Below are 21,311 nucleotides of genomic sequence, written 5' to 3' on the forward strand. Positions count from 1 at the left end.
TAGCATGATATTTGTGTAGCATTCTGTAATAATTTGGCTTATTCAGTTTTCTTGATAGTAGAGGGGATATATGTGAAGGGGAGGAGAGACGGGGGTTTTGTTGATCTTTGCCCTGTATTATTTGTATTTATTAAATGACAATTGTACAAACATTGTTTCTTTTTATACTTTAATAAAATATGTTCAATATAAAATCATAACTATTTGAGGCTTGTGCAGATGGGATCAGATGGTTTGTGGGACTGAGCTCGCGGGGACGGGGCGGCAATGGTTTCTTAAAAACATTTCAGTCTTAGTAGTTTGCCGGCCAGTCCATAGGAGTAAAAAGGTTGAAGAACACTGTTCTAGGGTATACCTATTCAGGGCTTCCAGTCTCTCCTCATACGTCTTCTGGCACAAACCTCCTACCATTTTTGTTGCCATACTCTGGACCGCTTCAAGTCTTTTTATGTCCTTCACCAGATATGATCTCCAAAATTGAACACAATACTTCAAGTGGGGCCTCACCATCGAACTGTACAGAGGCATCAACACCTTCTTTCTTCTACTGGTCATGCCTCTTTCTATACACTTCTCCCTCGGTATTCATGGGTGTTAGGGGCAGAGCCTGTCTTCGAAGTGTGAAAAATTACGAATAAATTTATGCTGGCTCTGACCCACCCCCGAACTTTACCTGGTGGTCTCTGCCTCCGATCGCCTCCTTCTGTGCATGTTGTGTTGTTTGCAGGGGCCAGTGCGGGTGCTTCGGTCTCCTTTTTCCCCACTTCAGTGTCAGGCCGGGCAGAGTGAAGATTGTTCCTCTCTGGGCTGGGCAGCCTGTGCCGGCCTTACCTAGTGATCTAGCAGGCTTTCGGGGCAGGAGCAATCTTCCTACGCTCCTGCCCTGTGCAGATCGCCAATCGGAAATGGCTGCCATGAGCTCCCGTAGTCTCTCGAGACTATGACGGGAGCTCACGGCAGCCATTTCCTATTGGCGATCTGCACGGGGCAGGAGCGTAAGAAGATCGCTCCTGCCCCGAAAGCTCGCTAGACCACCAAGTAAGGCCTTGATGCTGGGGGGGGAGGGAAGGCATGAAAGAGATGGGGAAGGTCCGAAACAAAGCTTTCCGCCCCTCCCAAAAAAAAAAATTGCAAATAACCAAATCCACAGATGTTGAAACCGCGGATTTGGAGGGGGAAGTGTACAGCCTAGCATCCTTATGGCAACAGCCACCACCTTGTCACACTGTTTCTTTACCTTTAGATCTTCAGACACTATCACCCCAAGGTCCCTCTCCCCATCCGTGCAAATCAGCCTCTTACCTGCCAGCACATACAGATCCTTCCGATTTCTAATCCCCAAATGTATTACTCTGCACTTTTTTGCATTGCATTTTAGTTGCCAGATATTAGACCATTCTTCTAACTTTTGCAGATCCTTTTTCATGATTTCCACTCCCTCCTTGGTGTCTACTCTGTTACGAATCTTGGTATCATCTGCAAAAAGGCAAACTTTTTCTTCTAACCCTTTGGCAATGTCGCTCACAAACATATTAAACAGGATTGGCCCCAGCACCGATCCCGGAGAGACTCCACTACTCAATTTTCCCTCCTCCAAACAAATTGCATTAACCACCACCCTCTGGCGTCTGTTTGTCAACCAGTTTCTAATCCAGTTCACCACTTTGGGTCTTAACTTCAGCCCATCATGTGATGCACAGGGAGGAGCCTAAGGCCCAGACTGGCTCGGATGCCTAAGGTCCCTCTCAGGATACAGTGGGAGGAGCCTAACGCTCTGATTGGCTCAGGCACATACAGCCCCTCCCAAGGGGAGGCCTTAAGCATATGAGACAGTCAGGGCCTTAGCTCCCTCCCCATGCATCAAATTATGCACTAAGGAGGAGAAGGCCCACCAAGTTGGATCAGTGGGCCTCAGAGTTGGAGGGACTGAGCTTCCCGCCTGCTCTCTTCAGACAAAGGTCCAGGGGAGTGGTGGGAGGTTCAGGGGAGCATCCAGTGGCAAGTGGCAAGCGTCCTGCCTTTTTGGTGGGGTGGGGAGGGCCTCCATTGGCAGGAAGGCGTGGGCATCCCTCCTGCCAATTTTTTCTAATAGGGCCCTGGGTCTGCATGGCTGGAGGGAGTGGGCATCCCTCCTGCCTATTTGCACTGGTCTCTGGGGAGTGTCAGTTCCCGGTGCCGATTCATCAGGGGTATGTCAGGGAGGGCCGTCATCAGCAGAGGGGGGCTTTTTTACTTTTTTCAAATGGAGCAGATATTCTGCATAACATCTGTGCTCATTTAAAAAAAAAAAAAAAGTGTGGCATATTATGAATATTTTTGTATCGGTGGTATGGGTATTGACCAATCGCTTTTTTGAATCGCTAAAAGCGATCACTTTGTGTGCATTGGGAAACCATGTTAGAGCATCAATCGCTCTGCTAGTTTACATGGCATTTCAATATTAATGCGTTTATTTGCATGGCCAGATTGGAGAATGAGCGATCCTGCAGAAAACCCACGATGAGCCATTTTCTGCATCAGGTTGGCAAATCCGATCGTCGCTAAACCAGTCAAAAGTGGTTTAGTGACGATCGTTTGAGGATTGCTGACTTTAGTGCATCTGGGTCCTAGTGAGAAAACAGAACAGAACAACGACACTGCTGCAAGATTTATACAGAGAAACATTCCCATTAATCCAGAATGAAATACTGTTTTCTACCTTTGTTATCTGAGTACAGTACTCCCCTGAAATTAGCGGGAGTTCCGTTCCAGAACACCTGCGAATTTTGAAAAACCGCAAATGCGGTTTAGGAGCAAATTGGAGGCAGGAGAGGGAAGTTGGGGCGCCAGCGGGTGCTGAAAATCAGGTGCGAGATCATTCTTAGTATTTTCCGACAGCCTCTTCTGGGAACTAAAATCAGGCTACACCAATCAGAAGCTGCTTTGACATGCTATCTGGTGTAGCCTTACTTTAGTACCCGGAAGAGGCGGTCGGGAAATACCGCGAAAGATTGAGTCTGTGATTTGTGAGCCGCGAATTTACGGGGGTATACTGTACTTTATTTCTCCATTTGCTTTAGTCGCAGTGTCTCTCTGGTTTTTCTCTATTTTTTTTTTCCTCTATCTTTGCAGGGTGTCCTGTCCATTTGATATATCATCTCTCTCCATGTCCACATTCCATCTTCCCTCTGCATTTCCATCTATCCTGTCCAGCATCTACCCTGTGTCCTTGTCCCTTTTTGCCCGTGATCACTATTGCCCTTCTGGGTCCCCATCTTCTCTATCCAATATTCTCCCTCTGTCCCTCTCCTCCTTCCATGCCTAGCATCTCTTCTCTGCGTCACCTCTCTGTTCTTTTCTGCCCACATCCCTACCTTGTGTCTTGCATGTCTCCCTCTATTCTTTCCTCTCACCCCTCCCCAAAAGCATCCATCTCCACTCAGCCCACCCATGTCCAGCAGCACCTATCCCCATTCACCCCATCCATGTCCTACCCCCCTTAGCACCTATCCCCACTCAACCCCCCCATATATGTCCAACAGCACCTATCCCCACTCACCCCCCCCCCATTCCAGCAGCATCTACCCCCCCCCCCACATATCCAGTGGCACCTATCCCCACTCGCCCCCCCCATATACAGCACCACCTATCCTCTCTCTACACCCACCCCTGATTAGCAGCAGCTCACTCTGCTTTTACTTTCCTGCTCAGCTTCTGGAAAAGTTAGCGTCTCCTGCAGGCAGCTTCGGGGCCACTGCTAAGTTGAGTCCGCCTCTGATGATGAAACTTCCTCTGAAAGCGAGCTCGACTTGGCAAAGGCCCCAAAGCTGCCTGAAGAAATCACTAATTTAACCAGCAGCTGGGCAGGGAAGTAAAAGCAGAGTGAGCTGCTAGTCCATGAGAGGTAGAGAAGAAAAAATAGCAGCAGTGGTGATGCTGGGGCTGGCAGCAGTGGGGAAGGACGGTGGGAGAAAGCTGCACCGATCTGGTCCCCATTCCCACAGCATTCCCGCAGCACCGGTTCCCATTCCCACAGCACCCACCACCTTATTTATTTATTCAATTTTCTATACCGTTCTCCCAGGGAAGCTCATTAATTTATTTACTGGTCCCTATTCCCATGGCACTACCACGGTAATACCAGAGAATTCCCCAACATGGTCCCGCAGTAATGGTTACCGTGTCACTCTCTACTTGAAAGAAGAAAATCCTTTAGTAATGATAGGACAAAGCCCCCCTCCTCCCCCCCCCTTAGCTATGCTGCTGTCTCATGGACGTGGCTCTCACCCTGAATCCACTGATGTCCTCACCCTCTAGAGGAATGATGGTCACCGTTAAATCCTGTAACACTTCATGGTAGTAAAGCTGGAGGTAACTCAGCACCGAGGGCTCCATGGGAACTACCGTCTCATGCAGTGCCTGGTCCACCAGGAAACCCTGCAACTTCTCTGTGTTTTCTTGCACAAAATTTTTCAGGGTGATGACCTTCACACAGTCTCCAGCTTCTGCCAGGGTGACACTGCAGCAGGACAAGGTTTCCTGCAGTTTCTGCCACTCCTGTGAGCTCAGGATCTCCACATGATCATCTGACACAGGCACACTGAACTCACACAGAGCTGCCAGCAGCAAAGAGCGAGCCTGAGACAGAGCTGGGCCAGAGGCTGCACTCAGTGTCAGGACACATTCAGAGGCTTCACAGGTGGCTACCAGCTGTCTTTGCTTCAGAAGCTGTTCCAGCTGTTCCTGCACATCTGTGCGCTGCAGAAGGGTCACAGCCTGGGCCTCCATGGGCACATGAGCCTGAACTATTCCACGCAGGAACTCCAGAAGGCGGTTCTGTAGCTCCCTCCTCCTCACTGCATCAGTGCCACATATTTGCACACCATTCTCATCTGTCTCCAGGGTGACATCTGGAAAGGCAGCTCGCAACTCCTGCAGCACTGGGCTCCTGATCAGCAGCTGAAGCTTCACAGGCTCTGTGATATTCAAAAAAGTGGACTCAGGAACTGCAGCATCCTGGTGTAGTGCTGGCAAAGGCTGGGCTGGATCCTGTGCCAGCAACTCTTCTTGCAGCTGAAGAAAGTCATAGTATGGGGAGACGTGCAGCCGATGATCCTGCAGCCGATGTTCCCGCTTCAGCACCCGTTCCACAGCTGTGGATAGAGAAAAAACACCCCTGCTACAGTCAGAGGGATGAGATGGAGCACCCAGGGACCAGACAGCTTAAGTAACTTAGTACTTTAAGAAAGCAAAAGCAACAGTTCTGTCAGGGTAATAGCCAAACAGGAAAAGATCTGGTCTGGGGTTTAGACCTTTCCATGTGTCCCCAAAGCATGGCCTCCTATTTCACACAGGTTTTTCTTCATCTATTCAGAGGCAGACCTTGATATTTTTATGATTTTGGAAACAGTTGTGGTGTAAGTCTTCCCCCTGTAGTGGGGGTGGGGGGGGTTCTGCTACAGCTAAGAGAATTCTCTCATTTTCTTAGTTTTGGCACATTTCATTAGATTTGAATTTCTGTCTTGTTTTACTAGTTAGAAATCTTCATGTTAACAAGTCTTCACAGACTGCAATGGAGGGGAAGAAGGACAGTATGGGTTTATTTTTTTTGTTTGTTTCTTTTTATCCACACTTCAGAATGATGTCCCCCATATTTATCACAGTCCAATATTCTAGACCCAGGCTAAAGTCACATTCACCATTTCTTTAAACTTACTAAAAGGAAGCCTCAGCCCCACCACTCCACCGCTAAATTAGTGTTTCATTGCGGGAAGAATTATGTGAGAACTCATCATTGGCTGCCTATAGCGTTCCAAAACGTGTTTATAATAAATATGCAATATTTTAAAGAAACTTTTTAAGCTTGTACTTAGCTTATTTAATCAGCCAACATCCGGGACCGGCTTAAAAAGCTTAAAAAGTTTCTTTAAAATATTGCATATTTATTATAAACACGTTTTGGATGAAAAATTTTTTGATAAAAACGCTATAGGCAGCCAATGATGAGTTCTCACATAATTCTTCCCGCAATGAAACACTAATTTAGCGGTGGAGTGGTGGGGCTGAGGCTTCCTTTTAGTAAGTTTAAAGAAATGGTGAATGTGACTTTAGCCTGGGTCTAGAATATTGGACTGTGATTCATGTTGGAGTGACTAGGGCTACAAATATTAGTAGTGAGATTTATTGCCATTCTTTTGTGACCCCATATTTATCAGCCATTCCCAACCCAGTCCTTGGGACACACTTAGTCCCACTGGGTTCTCAGGATAACCACAATGAATATTCATGAGTTAGATTTGAATGCAAGTGCATGCAAATCTCTCAAATGCAATCATTGTGAATATCTTGAAAACCTGACAGGGAGCAGGTAAGCCCAGAGAACTGGGTTGGGAATAGCTGGCGTATACAATGAACAGAACCTTTCTCCCAAAAAAATTCTTAAGGGTAGAAGGAATAACTTTAGATGCATAAATTGTGATATGGCCAAAGTTAACCATTTCAAGAAGTGGCTTTTTGGGCTGGTCCTACTTGTGACAGTGGTTCCTACCCAAATAAGTGCAGTTCACCAGGGCCATACTCAGACTTTCACATCATTATCCAGATAACACAGCTGAAATTCACTTTATTGCCTACTGTGAACTTAATATATAACCTTACTTGTAACACAAGAAAGTAGTTCACAAAATAAAAAGTACAAAGCCGGAACAAAAAAATAAAGGAAAAATGTCTTACCTGATAATTTTATTTCCTTTAGTCACAGCAAATGAATCCAGAGATGAGAGAGTTATGACCATCCACCAGCAGGTGGAGATAGAGAACATTAAACTGAGCTAGAGTGGTAAACTCTTTGGTAAGCCAGTATTCTTCTTAATGCAAAGGACAACAAATATGAAGAACAAATCTATTATCGATTTGTTTCTTTGAAACAGTAAACAAACAAATCGATAACGGGGAACCAGTGGACATAATAAACTTGGACTTCCAGAAAGCATTCGACAAAGTTCCACACGAAGGACTTCTCAGGAAATTACAAAGCCACGGAATAAAGGGAGACATACTAAGGTGGATTGGCAAATGGCTGGAAAACAGAATGCAGAGGGTGGGCATAAATGGGAAGCACTCAGCCTGGGAGAAAGTGTCTAGTGGTGTGCCCCAGGGCTCGGTTCTTGGGCCCATCTTATTTAATATTTTCATCAACAACCTAGAAGAAGGAACGTCCAGTGAAATCATCAAGTTTGCAGACAACACAAAGTTATGTCGGGCAATCACAAAAGGACAGCGAGGAACTGCAGAGAGATTTGAGCCAGTTAGAGAAATGGGCAGAGAAATGGCAGATGAAGTTTAATGTGGAAAAATGCAAGGTAATGCATTTGGGCAGAAAGAACAAAGAGCACGAGTATAGAATGTCAGGTGCAACTCTGGGTAAGAGCGAACAAGAAAAGGACCTGGGGGTACTGATAGATAGGACCCTGAAACCGTCGGCACAATGCGCAACAGCAGCAAAGAAAGCAAATAGAATATTGGGCATGATAAAGAAGGGAATCACAAGTAGATTAGAGAGGGTCATAATGCCGCTTTATAGAGCAATGGTCAGACCACACTTGGAATACTGTGTCCAACACTGGTCTCCCTACCTAAAGAAGGATATAAAACTGCTGGAGAGGGTGCAGAGGCGAGCAACGAAGCTAGTTAAAGGTATGGAGAACTTGAACTACAAAGAATGACTTAAAAAACTGGGACTATTCTCCCTTGAGAAGAGGAGACTGCGAGGGGATCTGATTGAGACTTTTAAAATAATAAAAGGAATCAACAAGACAGAGCAGGATAAAAAGTTATTTACGATGTCAAATGTGACCAGGACAAGAGGTCATGGACTGAAGCTGAGGGGGGACAAGCCCAGGACAAATGCCAGGAAGTTCTGCTTCACGCAGCGAGTGGTGGACACCTAGAACGCTCTCCCGGTGGAGGTTGCTGCTGAACCCACCGTTCTAGGATTTAAGGGCAAGTTAGATGCACATCTCCTCGAAAGATGCATAGAAGGATACGGGTGACTAAGTTTTTGCCAGGTTACACCTGGCTGGGCCTCCACGTAAGCGGATTGCTGGACTTGATGGACCTAAGGTCTGATCCGGAGATGGCAGTTCTTATGTTCTTATATAGTTTTCTTTGTTTGACATTTTAGGTTGGCGGGTGTGTGAATAGTGAGTGGGTTCTTCTGTATCTGGTTGAAGTGGCTTGAATTAGTCGGTTGTTCCAGTAGGCTGGGTTGTCTCTGTTAATAGCTTTGAATAGTAGGCAATAAAATTTGAAGTGTACTCTTGCTTGTATTGGGAGCCAGTGTGAATCGTGGTATGCCTCTGTGATGTGGTCATATTTTTTCAATGAATAGATGAGTCTTAGGGCTGTATTTTGTATTGTTTGTAGTTGCTTTATCATGGCCGCTGGGCAGGGGAGGTATAATATGTTGCAATAGTCTATTAGTCCAAGGATAAGAGATTGTACCAAGAGTTGGAATTGTTTCCTGTCGAAGAATTTTCAAATTTGTCTTAGGTTTCTCATAGTTGCGAATAATGCTTTTATTATTTTGTTCATTTGTGGTTGCATGGTACAGCCTCTGTCAATCAGTACTCCAAGAAGTTTTAGCGTGGGTTGAATGGGGTATGAGATCGAGTTTATTACTAGGTTTGTTAAAGTAGGAGTTTTGCTGTTTTCTAGGAGGATGAAGTTTGTTTTTTCAGAGTTAAGTTTTAGTTTGTGTTCTGTCATCCATGTTGCTACTGTTTCGAGTGTTCTGTGTATTGTGCCTGTCATGGTGGGCTCTGGATGGTCGAAGGGGAGGAGAATGGTGATGTCAGCTGAATAGCTGTATGAGGTTATGTCGTGTTTGTCTAGGCAGGAGCTGAGGGAAGCTATGTATAGGTTGAATAGTGTGGGAGACAGAGGTGATCCCTGGGGAACTCCGCAGGGGTTGGACCATGTTTCTAATTTTTCTTTCTTTGTTTTAACCCAGTAGGTTCTGGATTGTAGGAAGCCATTGGGGACAGCACTCAGGCCAGCCGTAGGAAGTTAAGTGGAGCTGAGCCTAGCTAAACCCGGGCACGTGGCAATACAGAGGAGCGGAGGAAGCAGTGAGAGAGAAAGAAAGGAGTAGAGCGGAGATCGGAGCAGAGAAAAGCGGAGGAAGCAGAGAGAGATTTATCAAGGAGTAGAGCGGAGATAGCAAAGAGGAGCGGAGAGCAGAGCGGAGGAAGCAGAGAGAGATTTAGAAAGAAACAGAGCGGAGCAAGCAGAGGGGGAGGCAGACGGACAGAGAAAGCAGAGTTAGCAAGGAGAGGAGAGGAGCGGACCGAGCAGTTGAGGGGAAGAGGCGAGAGATAACTCCGCATACTCCCCGATGTCACCAACCGAACTCCCCCATAAAAGGGGAGAAGCCAACGGCGCGCAGCCATTCAGCGTGCAGCAAAGGCGCTCTCCTTAGCGAGAGCGCCTTTGCGAAGGGCCTCAAGGAAGGCCGAATCTTTTTCATTAAGGGCTCCAGAAAACCGCCAAGGTAAGGACTCAACATACAAGGCAGAGTACAACCACCAGGCACATACAACTAACTAATTAACTTTCAAGCTATCTTTTAAAACTTTCCATCTATCTTTCAAACTTTCAACAGGCAGACCTTTCTATCTCACTAACAAGCAGGCAGACCTCACTAACTATATAGCAGGCAGACCTTACCAGTCACCCTAATCTTTCAAAATCTCAAACTATCTAACAAGCAGACTTTTCTAACTAACAGGCAGGCAGACCTAAATAACAAGCAGGCTGACTAACTAACTAATAGGCAGTCCTCTCCAACTAACTGACAGGCAGACCTTACCAGACACTCTAGTACAGGGATCTCAAAGTCCCTCCTCAAGGGCCGCAATCCAGTCGAGTTTTCAGGATTTCCCCAATGAATATGCATGAGATCTAAGTGCATGCACTGCTTTCAATGCATATTCATTGGGGAAATCCTGAAAACCCGACTGGATAGTGGCCCTCAAGGAGGGACTTTGAGATCTCTGCTCTAGTAGGAGTAAGGAGGAAAAAAAAACCAAAAAAACCCCAAAACCTTGAAAATGGCAGGGAGAACTAGAAGCAACAAGACTAAAATCAAAGACCGGCATGCCAGTCACCAAAGGGATCCAGGGGATGGCCGTGGCCTATGTACAGGCGGAGGATGACCCAGGACGGTGGACAGAAATCTCTGTGCAGACCGAGGCCATCCCCCAGCAGTACACTACAGTCTCCACACAGACAGAAGAGGTGGGCCAGCTAGACGGAGACATCTTACAGGAAATGAGGAGCCTAAAGGAGGAGGTGAAGCGCTTGAGAAGCCTTCATCGACGGAGTCATCCAGGAGCTGTCCCAAATCACCGAGCAGGCACAAGACAAGACCATCCTCGAGACGCCCAAACCGACCAAACCTTCAACTTTGAAACCAATGATTGGGATACAGGAAGAGGCTGGAGACGCTGACTCCTGACAGCTGGTAACCTCCGCCACAGGCAAGCATAAGAACATAAGACTTGCCTCTGTCGGGTCAAACCAGAGGTCCATCGTGCCCGGCAGTCCGCTCACGCGGCGGCCCCTCAGGTCCAGGACCTGATAGTGCTCCTACCCTAAAACTCACATACGCTTTTCGATTTTGTCCTGTAGAGTAACCTTCTATCTATACCCTGCAATCCCCTTCGCTTCCAGGAAGTCATCCAGTCCCTTTTTGAAACCCACTATTGTACTCTGTCCTATTACCTCCTTTGGAAGCGTGTTCCAGGTGTCCACCACCATCTGAGTGAAGAAAAACTTCCTTGCATTCGTTTTGAATCTGTCCCCTCTCAGTTTTTCCAAGTGACCTCTTGTTTTTGTTGTCCCTGCTAGTCTGAAGAATCTGTCCCTCTCCACCCTCTCTATGCCTCTCATGATTTTATATGTCTGTATCATGTCTCCTCTCAGTCTCCGCTTTTCCAGGGTAAAGAGCCTCAGTTTGTCTAACCTTTCGGCATATGAAAGGTTCTCCATTCCTTTTATCATCCTAGTTGCTCTCCTCTGGACCCTCTCAAGTATCGCCATGTCTTTCTTAAGGTACGGTGACCAGTATTGGACACAGTATTCCAGATGTGGTCGCACCATTGCTCGATACAATGGCAGGATAACCTCCTTCGTTCTGGTAGTGATACTTTTTTTGATAATGCCCAGCATTCTGTTCGCTTTCTTTGAGGCCGCTGCACATTGCGCCGCTGGCTTCATTGTTGTATCCACCAAAACCCCCAGGTCTTTTTCTAGGGTGCCTTTCCCCATCACCCTTCCTCCCATCGTATAGCTGTACATGGGGTTCCCTTTCCTCATGTGCAAGACCTTACAATTCTCCACATTGAAGCTCATCTGCCATCTTTTTGCCCACTCACACAGTTTGTTCAGGTCACTCTGCAGTTCTTTGCATTCCTCAACAGTTTTGACCCTGTTGGAGAGTTTTGTATCGTCCGCAAACTTGATAACTTCGCACTTCGTGCCCGTTTCCAGATCGTTAATAAATATATTGAACAGCAGCGGTCCCAGCACTGACCCCTGCGGGACACCACTCGTGACCCCTTTCCAGTCAGAGTAGTGTCCTTTTACTACTACCCTTTGCTTCCTATCCGCCAGCCAATTTTGGATGCATCTGTGGACATCCCCTTCCACCCCGTGGTTCCACAGTTTCTTCAGCAGGCGCTCATGGGGTACCTTGTCGAAGGCTTTTTGGAAATCCAGATAAACTATGTCAATGAGGTTACCTTGGTCCAAATGTTTGCTTATCCCCTCAAGGAAATGTAGTAGATTCGTTTGGCACGATCGTCCTTTATAGAAACCGTGCTGGCTTGTTCTCATCAGTTTATTTTTTTCTATATGCTCATTGACACCTTCCCTGATCAGTGATTCGACCATCTTCCCGGAAACTGAGGTCAAGCTCACCGGTCTATAGTTCCCTGGGTCGCCTCTCGATCCTTTTTTGAAGATTGGTGTAACATTTGCTATCCTCCAATCTTCCGGGATTATCCCTGTTCACAAGGATAGGTTGCAAATATGCCTGAGTAACTCCGCTATTTCGTCTCTGAGCTCTTTCAGTATTCTCGGGTGGATCCCATCTGGGCCAGGAGATTTGTCAATTTTTAATCTATCTATCTGCCTTAGAACATGCATGATAATATACCCTCCAGATCCCCCTTGAAGATTTTTTCCGGTTCCGGCACGCTGGATGTGTCTTCTTTTGTAAAGACCGACGCAAAGAACTTGTTTAGTCTATCAGCCACCTCTTTTTCTTCCTTCACCACTCCTTTCTTGTCTCCCTCATCCAGAGGTCCCACCTCCTCCCTCGCTGGCTGTTTCCCTTTTACATATCTGATTTAAAATTTTGTGCTTCCTTGGCTAGTCTCTCCTCGTATTCTTTCTTGGCTTTTCTGACCACTCGGTGACATTCTTTCTGATGCTTCCTGTGCTCTTTCCAATTTCCTTCCTCTTTTTCTGTTTCTTTTTCTTGCAAACAGGGGAGTTTTACATCAACCCCACAAATCACCTTGAGGAACAGATTCCAGCTTTTACAGGAAGGAACTGCCAATGAGGTACAGGAAGATGTACAACAGATGGCTCCGGTTCCGGGGACAACAGATCAGCTCCCCCCGAAGAAGCACAGAGTGGTAGTCATTGGGGACTCCATGCTGAGGGGCACCAAGGGACCAATTTGCAGACCGGATATGCAATCAAGAGAGGTTTGCTGTCTACCAGGAGCCAGGATCCAAGATGTCACCGCCTGCCTAGATAGACTTATCAAGCCCCAAGACCACATCCCCATGCTTCTCATCCATGTCAGAATGAACGACACTGCCAGGAACACCGCGGAGAATATACCTGAAGACTTTGGAGCCCTGTGTGAGAAGCTGAGGTGGATGGGAGCGCAGGTGGTCTTCTCCTCGATCTTCCCAGTAAGAGGTAAGGGAAGAACGTATCTATAGGACAAACGAGTGGCTACACGAATGGTGCAAGGAGATGAACTTCGGATTCCTAAACCATGGAGAGGCATTGCAGGGACCAGACGGACTCCACCTGACCAGAAGGGGTAAGAATGTCTTTGGACACCGACTAGTCCGCCTACTTCATAGGGCTTTAAACTACGTAAGTTGGGGGAGGGTACCCACTCACGTACCGGCGCGGTATGGAACCATCCTGGCGAGGTAAGTTGCAACTCTATTTCCGAGGTAAGTACACACATTGAAAACAATACTATAGGAGACACACTAACTCAGGCAGGAAATTCTCCACAGGGACTTAGCAAACATAAGATATGGAGGGCCATGTACGTTAATGCACACAGTTTAGGCAATAAAATTCTGGAATTGGAGACAGAAATAAGGAACGCCAACCTAGACGTGGTGGTGATATCCGAGACTTGGTTCACGGATTCACATGGGTGGGATATGGCTATACCGGGATACAACTTACTTCGTCGAGACAGAGAGGGCAAATTAGGAGGAGGGGTAGTACTATACACTAAAGAGAACATCAAAGTTACCAGAATTGCAAATGTAAAGTACACCGGGAAATCCCTCTGGGTGAACCTGGCCATGGGAAATGACAAATGCCTGTATCTTAGTGTAGTATACAGACCTCCAAGACAACAGGAAGACAAGGATATAGAATTAATCGAAAACATAGAGAACATCACTTTGCGTGGGGACACAGCATTGTTAAGGGACTTCAATATTCCTGATGCAGATTGGAACAAACTTTCCGCTACGACCAGCGGCAGCAGAAGACTATTAACCTCCATAAAGGGAGCATGACTCAAACAAATGGTATTGGAGCCCACTAGGGATCAGGCGATACTGGACCTGGTACTCACCAACGGAGAAAGCGTCACAGAGGTTTCAGTAGATGATACGTTGGCCTCCAGTGACCACAACATGGTATGGTTCAACTTCAGGTTTCACTAGATCAAACACAGCGACAAACGTCCTCAACTTTTGGGGCACTGACTTCAAATGCATGGGAAATATGGAGGGCCATGTATGTCAATGCACACAGTTTAGGTAACAAAATTCTAGAATTGGAGGCTGAAATAAGGAATGCCTAGATGTGGTGGCAATATCTGAAACTTGGTTCATTGACTCACATGGGTGGTATATGGCTATACCGGGCTACAATCTACTTTGTCAGGACAGAGAGGGCAGGTTAGGAGGGGGGGTAGCTCTATACATTAAAGAGGATATCAAAACCACCAGGATCACAGATGTCAAGTACACCGGGGAGTCCCTCTGGGTAAACCTGGCAAGAGGCAGAGAAAAATGCCTGTATCTAGGTGTGGTATACATACCCCCAAGACAACTGGAAGACATGGACGCAGAATTAATTGAAGACATAGAGAATATCATTCTACGAGGAGAAGCTGTACTGCTAGGGGACTTCAATATGCCTGATGCAGACTGGAACTCATTTTCAGCGACAACCAGCGGTAGCAGGAGGCTCTTAACCTCCATAAAGGGAGCACGTCTCAAACAAATGGTAACGGAGCCCACTAGGGCCCAGGCGATCCTCGACCTGGTACTCACCAACGGGGAAAGCGTCTCAGAGGTCTCAGTAGGAGATACACTAGCCTCCAGCGACCACAACATAGTATGGTTCAACCTTAGGAAAGGCTTCCCTAGATCAAACACGAAAACAAAGGTACTCAATTTCCGGGGCACAGACTTCGCACGCATGGGAGATTTCGTCCATCGGACGCTGCAGAACCAAGCGGAGACCGATGATGTAGAAGCTAAGTGATTAACACTGAAATCAACCATACATGAAGCAACTAGCCGCTTCATAAAATCAGTAAATAAACGACAAAGAAACAATAAATCCCAATGGTTCACCGCGGAGATCTCGCACCTCATTAAGGAGAAGAAAAAAGCGTTTCTCTCCTATAAGCGCACGGAGAAAAGAGAGGCAAAGGTAGAATATAGGACCAGGTCTACAGCGGTGAAAATGGCAGTTAGGGAGGCAAAACTTTGAGTGGAAGAAATTCTGGCAAAACACATTAAAAAGGGGGACAAATCCTTCTTCAGGTATATTAGTGACAGAAAAAGGAACACAGGCGGGATAGTACGCCTTAGAAGACCGGACAGAAGTTATGTGGAAGCAGATTCCGATAAAGCCGAACTACTGAATGAATACTTCTGCTCAGTCTTCACCTGTGAGGCACCGGGACACGGTCCGCAGTTGAAGGCAACACAAAGCACAGAAGACCCGTTTCAGAATTTTGAGTTCACACCAGGTGAAGTTTACAGTGAACTGGCAAGACTCAAGGTGAACAAAGCCATGGGACCAATTTGCACCCAAGAGTGCTCAGAGAATTGAGTGATGTCCTGGCGAAGCTGTTGGCTGAGCTATTCAATCTCTCCCTAAGTAAGGGGAAAGTTCCCCTGGACTGGAAATTAGCTAATGTCGTTCCTCTGCATAAAAAGGATTGCAGGGCAGAGGCTGCGAATTATAGACCGGTGAGTCTCACATCAATAGTGTGCAAACTCATGGAAACACTAATTAAAAGCAAATTGGACACAATCTTGAATGAAGGGAATCTTCGGGATCCCAGTCAGCATGGATTCACCAAGGGTAGGTCCTGCCAATCCAATCTCATCAGCTTCTTTGACTGGGTAACAAGAAAGTTGGACGGGAGAGTCTTTGGACGTAGTGTATCTGGACTTCAGTAAAGCTTTTGACAGTGTCCCACACCGCAGGCTGCTAAGCAAGATGGAATCGATGGGGTTAGGAGAGACACTAACTGCATGGGTCAATGATTGGCTGAGTGGCAGACTTCAGAGGGTGGTGGTTAATGGTACCCTCTCTAAAACATCGGAGGTGACCAGTGGAGTGCCGCAGGGCTTGGTCCTGGGTCCACTCCTTTTCAACATATTCATAGGGGATCTGACTCAAGGGATTCAAGGTAAAATAACACTATTCGCCGATGACGCCAAACTATGTAATGTAATGTAATGTAATGTAATTTATTTCTTATATACCGCTACATCCGTTAGGTTCTAAGCGGTTTACAGAAAATATACATTAAGATTAGAAATAGGAAAGGTACTTGAAAAATTCCCTTACTGTCCCGAAGGCTCACAATCTAACTAAAGTACCTGGAGGGTAATAGAGAAGTGAAAAGTAGAGTTAGAGGAAAAATAAAAATAAAATAAACATTTTAACAAGATTTTAGTTTCCAGAAAAAGGGCTTCTTCAGGGAAGAGACTTGGCTGACAGTCCCAGGATGTCTATGTCTCCTCCCCTGCGATGTTCTCCCATCCATGCATTCCCTCCCAGACACACTGCCCGTGCCCCAGCCGCTCCAAGGAGGCTGCCCCAGATGAGGCCCACGATGAATGCAGGATTCTCTCCTCTGCGGGAAAGCCGCCCGGAGCCGACAGTCGATCTTCATAGCGGATTGCAGGGGGGGAAGAGTTCACACTCTTGGTAGGATCGGGTCTGTGTTCTCTCGGTGGTTGTGGCTGGTCTTGTTGCTGCTTAGGTGTAAAAGCAGTTGATCTCCACTGCTGCTGATATTTAAAAGCAGGCAGATTGATCTCTCCAATGGACTGCAGGGGGAGGAGTTCACAATCCTGGCAGGATCGGGTCTGTGGGCTCTTGGTGGTTGCGGTAGGTCTCGCTGCTGCTTGTATGTAAAAGCAGTTGTTTTTCTACTGCTGCTGATATTTAAAGCAGGTAGATTGATCTCTTAAACGGGATATAAGGGGAGGAGCTCTCGATAGTGGCGGCTGGTCTTGGTGCTGTTTAGGTGTAAAAGCAGTTGATCTCCCAATGCTGCTGATATTTAAAAGCAGGCAGATTGATCTCTCCAACGAATTGTATGGTGAAGAGCACACACGCCTGGCAGGATTGGGACAAAGGCTCTCGATAGTGGCGGCTGGTCTTGGTGCTGCTTAGGTGTAAAAGCAGTTGATCTCTTACTTCTGATGATATTTAAAAGCAAGCAGATTGATTTTTCCAACGGAATGCTGGGGGAAGAGCTTACTTGTCTGGCTGGATCAGGGCAAAGGGCTCTCGGTAATGGTGGCTGGTCCTGTTGCTGCTTAGGTGTAAAAAACAGTTGATCTTCCTAGTGGACTGCAGAGGGAGGTGGAGCTCACACTCTTGGTTGGATCGGGTCTGTGGGCTCTTGGTAGTTGCGGATAGTTCCACTGCTGCTGAGGTGTAAAAGCAGTTGATTTCCCACTGTTGCTGATATTTAAAAGCAGGTAGATTGATCTCTCCAATGGACTGCAGAGGGAGGAGCTCACATGCCTGGCTGGATCGGGGCAAAGGGCTCTTGGTAGTGGTGGCTGGTCCTGCTGCTGCTTAGGTGTAAAAGCAGTTGATTTTCCTAGCGGACTGCAGGGAGGGTGGAGCTCATATTTTTGCAGGATCGGGACTGTGGGTTTTTGGTGGGTTGGTCCCGTTGCTGCTGGGTGTAAAAGCAATTGATCTCCCACTGCTGCTGATATTTAAAAGCAGGCAGATTGTCCAGGGAGAGGAGCTCTGCACTCAAACTGCCATCCTCCTCGCCTCCAAGTTCCGGAATATGTAATATAGTAAGTGAATGCAGTTTACAGAATTATATGGCGCAGGACCTGCTTACATTGGAAAGTTGGTCCTCAACCTGGCAGCTAGGCTTCAATGCTAAGAAATGTAAGGTCATGCACCTCGGAAGCGGAAATCCATGCAGGGACGTACTTCTTGAACGGAGAAACTTTAACTAGGACTTCAGCAGAACGAGATTTAGGAGTAATCATCAGTGCAGACATGAAAACTGCCAATCAAGTGGAGAAGGCTTCATCTAAGGCAAGGCAGATATTGGGTTGTATCAATAGAAGTTTCGTCAGCCGAAAGCCTGAAGTCATAATGCCGTTGTACAGGGCCATGGTGAGACCTCATCTGGAGTACTGTGTGTAATTCTGGAGGCCACATTACAGTAAAGATGTGCGCAGAATTGAATTAGTTCAGCGGAAGGCCACCAGGATGATCTTGGGGATCAAGGGTCTCTCGTATGAAGAGAGACTGAACAAATTGCAGCTCTACACTCTCGAGGAACGTAGGGAGAGGGGAGACATGATCGAAACATTTAAGTACCTCGCGGGACGTGTCAAAGTGGAAGATGATATTTTCTTTCTCAAGGGACCCTCGGCCACAAGAGGGCACTCGCTCAAACTCAGGGGCGGAAAATTTCATGGCGACACCAGAAAGTATTTCTTCACAGAGAGAGTGGTTGATCATTGGAACAAGTTTCCAGTGCAGGTGATCGAGGCAGACAGCGTGCCAGACTTTAAGAATAAATGGATACCCATGTGGGATCCCTACGAGGTTCAAGATAAGAAAATTGGGTCATTAGGGCATAGACAGGGGGTGGGTAAGCAGAGTGGACAGACTTGATTGGCTGTAGCCCTATTCTGCCGTCATCTTCTATGTTTCTATGAGATGCTTTTCCTGACTGTGATATCTGTGTGTTTCTCCAAGGATAAATGTTTATCTAATGTGACTCCCAGTATTTTTAAGGTTTGTTCGAGGGGGAAAGTAGATACTTTCACTTGAATTGTGGTGTCTTTGATTTTGTCATTGGGGGTAGCTAGTAAAAATTTTGTTTTGTCGGGATTTAGTTTTAGTCTGTAGGATAACATTCAGCATTCTATCTGAGTGAGTATACTTGAGAGTGAGGTAAGGAACTCTGATATGAAGTTGGTTAGCGGGATAACTATTGTGATGTCATCCGCGTAGATGAAGAATTTGAGTTTGAGGCTTTGCAGGAGGTTTCCTAGGGAAGTAAGGTAAACATTAAACAGGATGGGGGACAGGGGGGAGCCCTGTGGAACTCCACAGGGGTTGTCCCAGCTGTATGAAAGAGAGTCGTTCTTAAATACCCTGTATGATCTGTTTCGTAGGAATCCATGGAACCAGTTGAGAACTTGGCCGGAGATGCCAATGTATGCAAGGCAGTCTAGTAGATTGGTATGGTCGACTAGGTCGAAAGCACTGCTGAGGTCGAGTTGGACGATCAGGGCACTAGAGCCCTGGCTGAAGAGTGTGTGAAGGTGGTCAAGTAGAGAAGCTATAAAACAATGTTACTTACCGTAACAGTTGTTATCCAGGGACAGCAGGCAGCTATTCTCACTAGTGGGTGATGTCATCCGACAGAGCCCCGATACGGACGTCTCACAAGCATATTTTGCTTGAAGAAACTCAGAAGTTTCGAGATGCCCACACCGCGCATGCGCCAGTGCCTTCCCACCCGATGCTCCGGGCGTGTCTCCTCAGTTCAGGTAGCTAGCCGAGAAGCCAACCCAGGGGAGGTGGGTGGGACGTGAGAATAGCTGTCTGCTGTCCCTGGATAACAACTGTTACGGTAAGTAACATTGCTTTATCCCAGGACAAGCAGGCAGGTATTCTCACTAATGGGTGACCTCCAAGCTAACCTCAATGGGATGGTGGGAGAGTTGGCAACTTAGGAGAATAAATTTTGTAATACTGTTTGGCCAAACTGTCCATCCCGTTTGGAGAAAGTATCCAGACAATAATGAGAGGTGAATGTATGAACCTAGGACCAAGTGGCAGCCTTACAAATCTCCTCAATCGGTGTCGATCTGAGGAAGGCTACAGAGGCTGCCATTGCTCTGACCCTATGGGCTGTGACCTTACAGGGAAGGGGTAATCTAGCCTGGGCATAGCAGAAAGAGATACAAGCCGCCATCCAGTTGGAGATGGTGCGCTTCGATACAGGTCGTCCCAACTTATTTGGATCAAAGGAGACGAATAGTTGAGGAGCAGTTCTGTGTGGTTTGGTGCAATCCAGGTAGAAAGCCAAAGCACGTTTACAGTCCAGAGTATGAAGAGCTGATTCTCCAGGATGAGAATGAGACTTCGGAAAAAACACTGGAAGTACAATGGATTGGTTGAGATGAAATTCAGAGACCACTTTAGGCAGGAATTTCGGATGAGTGCGGAGGACAACCTTGTCATGATGGAATACTGTGAAAGGTGGATCCGCCACTAAGGCCTGAAGCTCACTGACCCTGCGAGCAGACGTGAGAGCCACCAGAAAAACCACTTTCCAGGTAAGAAATTTAAGTGGAGCCTTGTTGAGAGGCTCAAAAGGAGGTTTCATAAGCTGAGAAAGGACAACATTGAGATCCCAAACCACTGGAGGAGGTTTGAGAGGAGGATTGACATGGAAAAGTCCTTTCATAAATCTGGAAACCACAGGATGAGCAGAGAGAGGTTTCCCTTGTAGAGGCTGATGGAAAGCCGCAATAGCACTCAGGTGGACTCGTATAGATGTAGACTTGAGACCAGACTGAGACAGGTGTAGAAGATAGTTCAATACAGAGGATAGGGAGGCTCGCTGAGGCTCCTTGGAATTGGAAACACACCAGGAAGAAAATCTAGTCCATTTCTGGGAGTAGCATTGACGAGTAGCAGGCTTCCTGGAAGCTTCCAAGATATCCCTCACCGCCTGGGAAAACTGGTGAGGAGTTACATTGAGAGGAACCAAGCTGTCAGGTGGAGAGTCTGCAGGTTGGGATGAAGTAGTGATCCTTGATGTTGAGTAAGAAGTGAAGGAAACACTGGAAGAAGTACCGGCTCCCTGCTGCTGAGTTGAAGCAGAAGGGAGAACCAAGGTTGTCTGGGCCACCGAGGAGCTATCAGAATCATGGTGGCATGGTCGAATTTCAACTTGACCAGAGTCTTCTGAATGAGAGGAAAGGGAGGAAACGCATACAGAAAGCGATTCCCCCAATCCAGCAGAAAGGCATCTGCCTCGAGGCGATGAGGAGTGTAGATCCTGGAACAAAACTGAGGCAGTTTGAAGTTGTGGGGAGCCGCAAAGAGGTCTATCTGAGGCGTCCCCCATTGTGCAAAGATCTGATGAAGGGGGTTGGAATGGAGAGTCCATTCGTGAGGCTGGAGTAGACAACTTAAGTTGTCTGCCAAGACATTGTCCTTCCCCTGAATGTATACAGCTTTGAGGAAGGCGTTGTGGCGAACCGCCCAATCCCAGACTCTGAGAGCTTCCTGGCAGAGGGAGGCCAATCCCGTGCCCCCTTGCTTGTTTACATAATACATGGCGACCTGGTTGTCTGTGCGAATGAGGATCACCATGTCGTGAAGCAGATGTTGAAATGCCTGAAGAGCATAGAAGATGGCTCTGAGCTCCAGAAAATTGATTTGATGGAGTCGGTCCGCACTGGTCCAGAATCCCTGAGTGCGAAGCCCATCCAGATGAGCCCCCCAGGCATAGTTCGAGGAAT

The 21,311-nt window shown here is 47.0% G+C and overlaps 1 protein-coding gene across 3 annotated transcripts in view; it reads right to left on the reverse strand.

Moving 5' to 3' along the window:
* The window catches only part of PARP10 (poly(ADP-ribose) polymerase family member 10), a 183,996-nt gene that overhangs the window by 93,160 nt on the left and 69,525 nt on the right, over positions 1–21,311 (reverse strand). For all 3 annotated transcript variants that reach the window (XM_033934016.1, XM_033934015.1, XM_033934017.1), the window contains one exon: positions 4,267–5,132. In XM_033934016.1, the coding sequence (XP_033789907.1) occupies positions 4,267–5,132 (866 nt within the window). The remainder of the gene's footprint in view (positions 1–4,266; positions 5,133–21,311) is intronic.

This window comes from Geotrypetes seraphini, chromosome 2 (assembly GCF_902459505.1).
Source record: "Geotrypetes seraphini chromosome 2, aGeoSer1.1, whole genome shotgun sequence".
Taxonomy (NCBI): domain Eukaryota; kingdom Metazoa; phylum Chordata; class Amphibia; order Gymnophiona; family Dermophiidae; genus Geotrypetes; species Geotrypetes seraphini.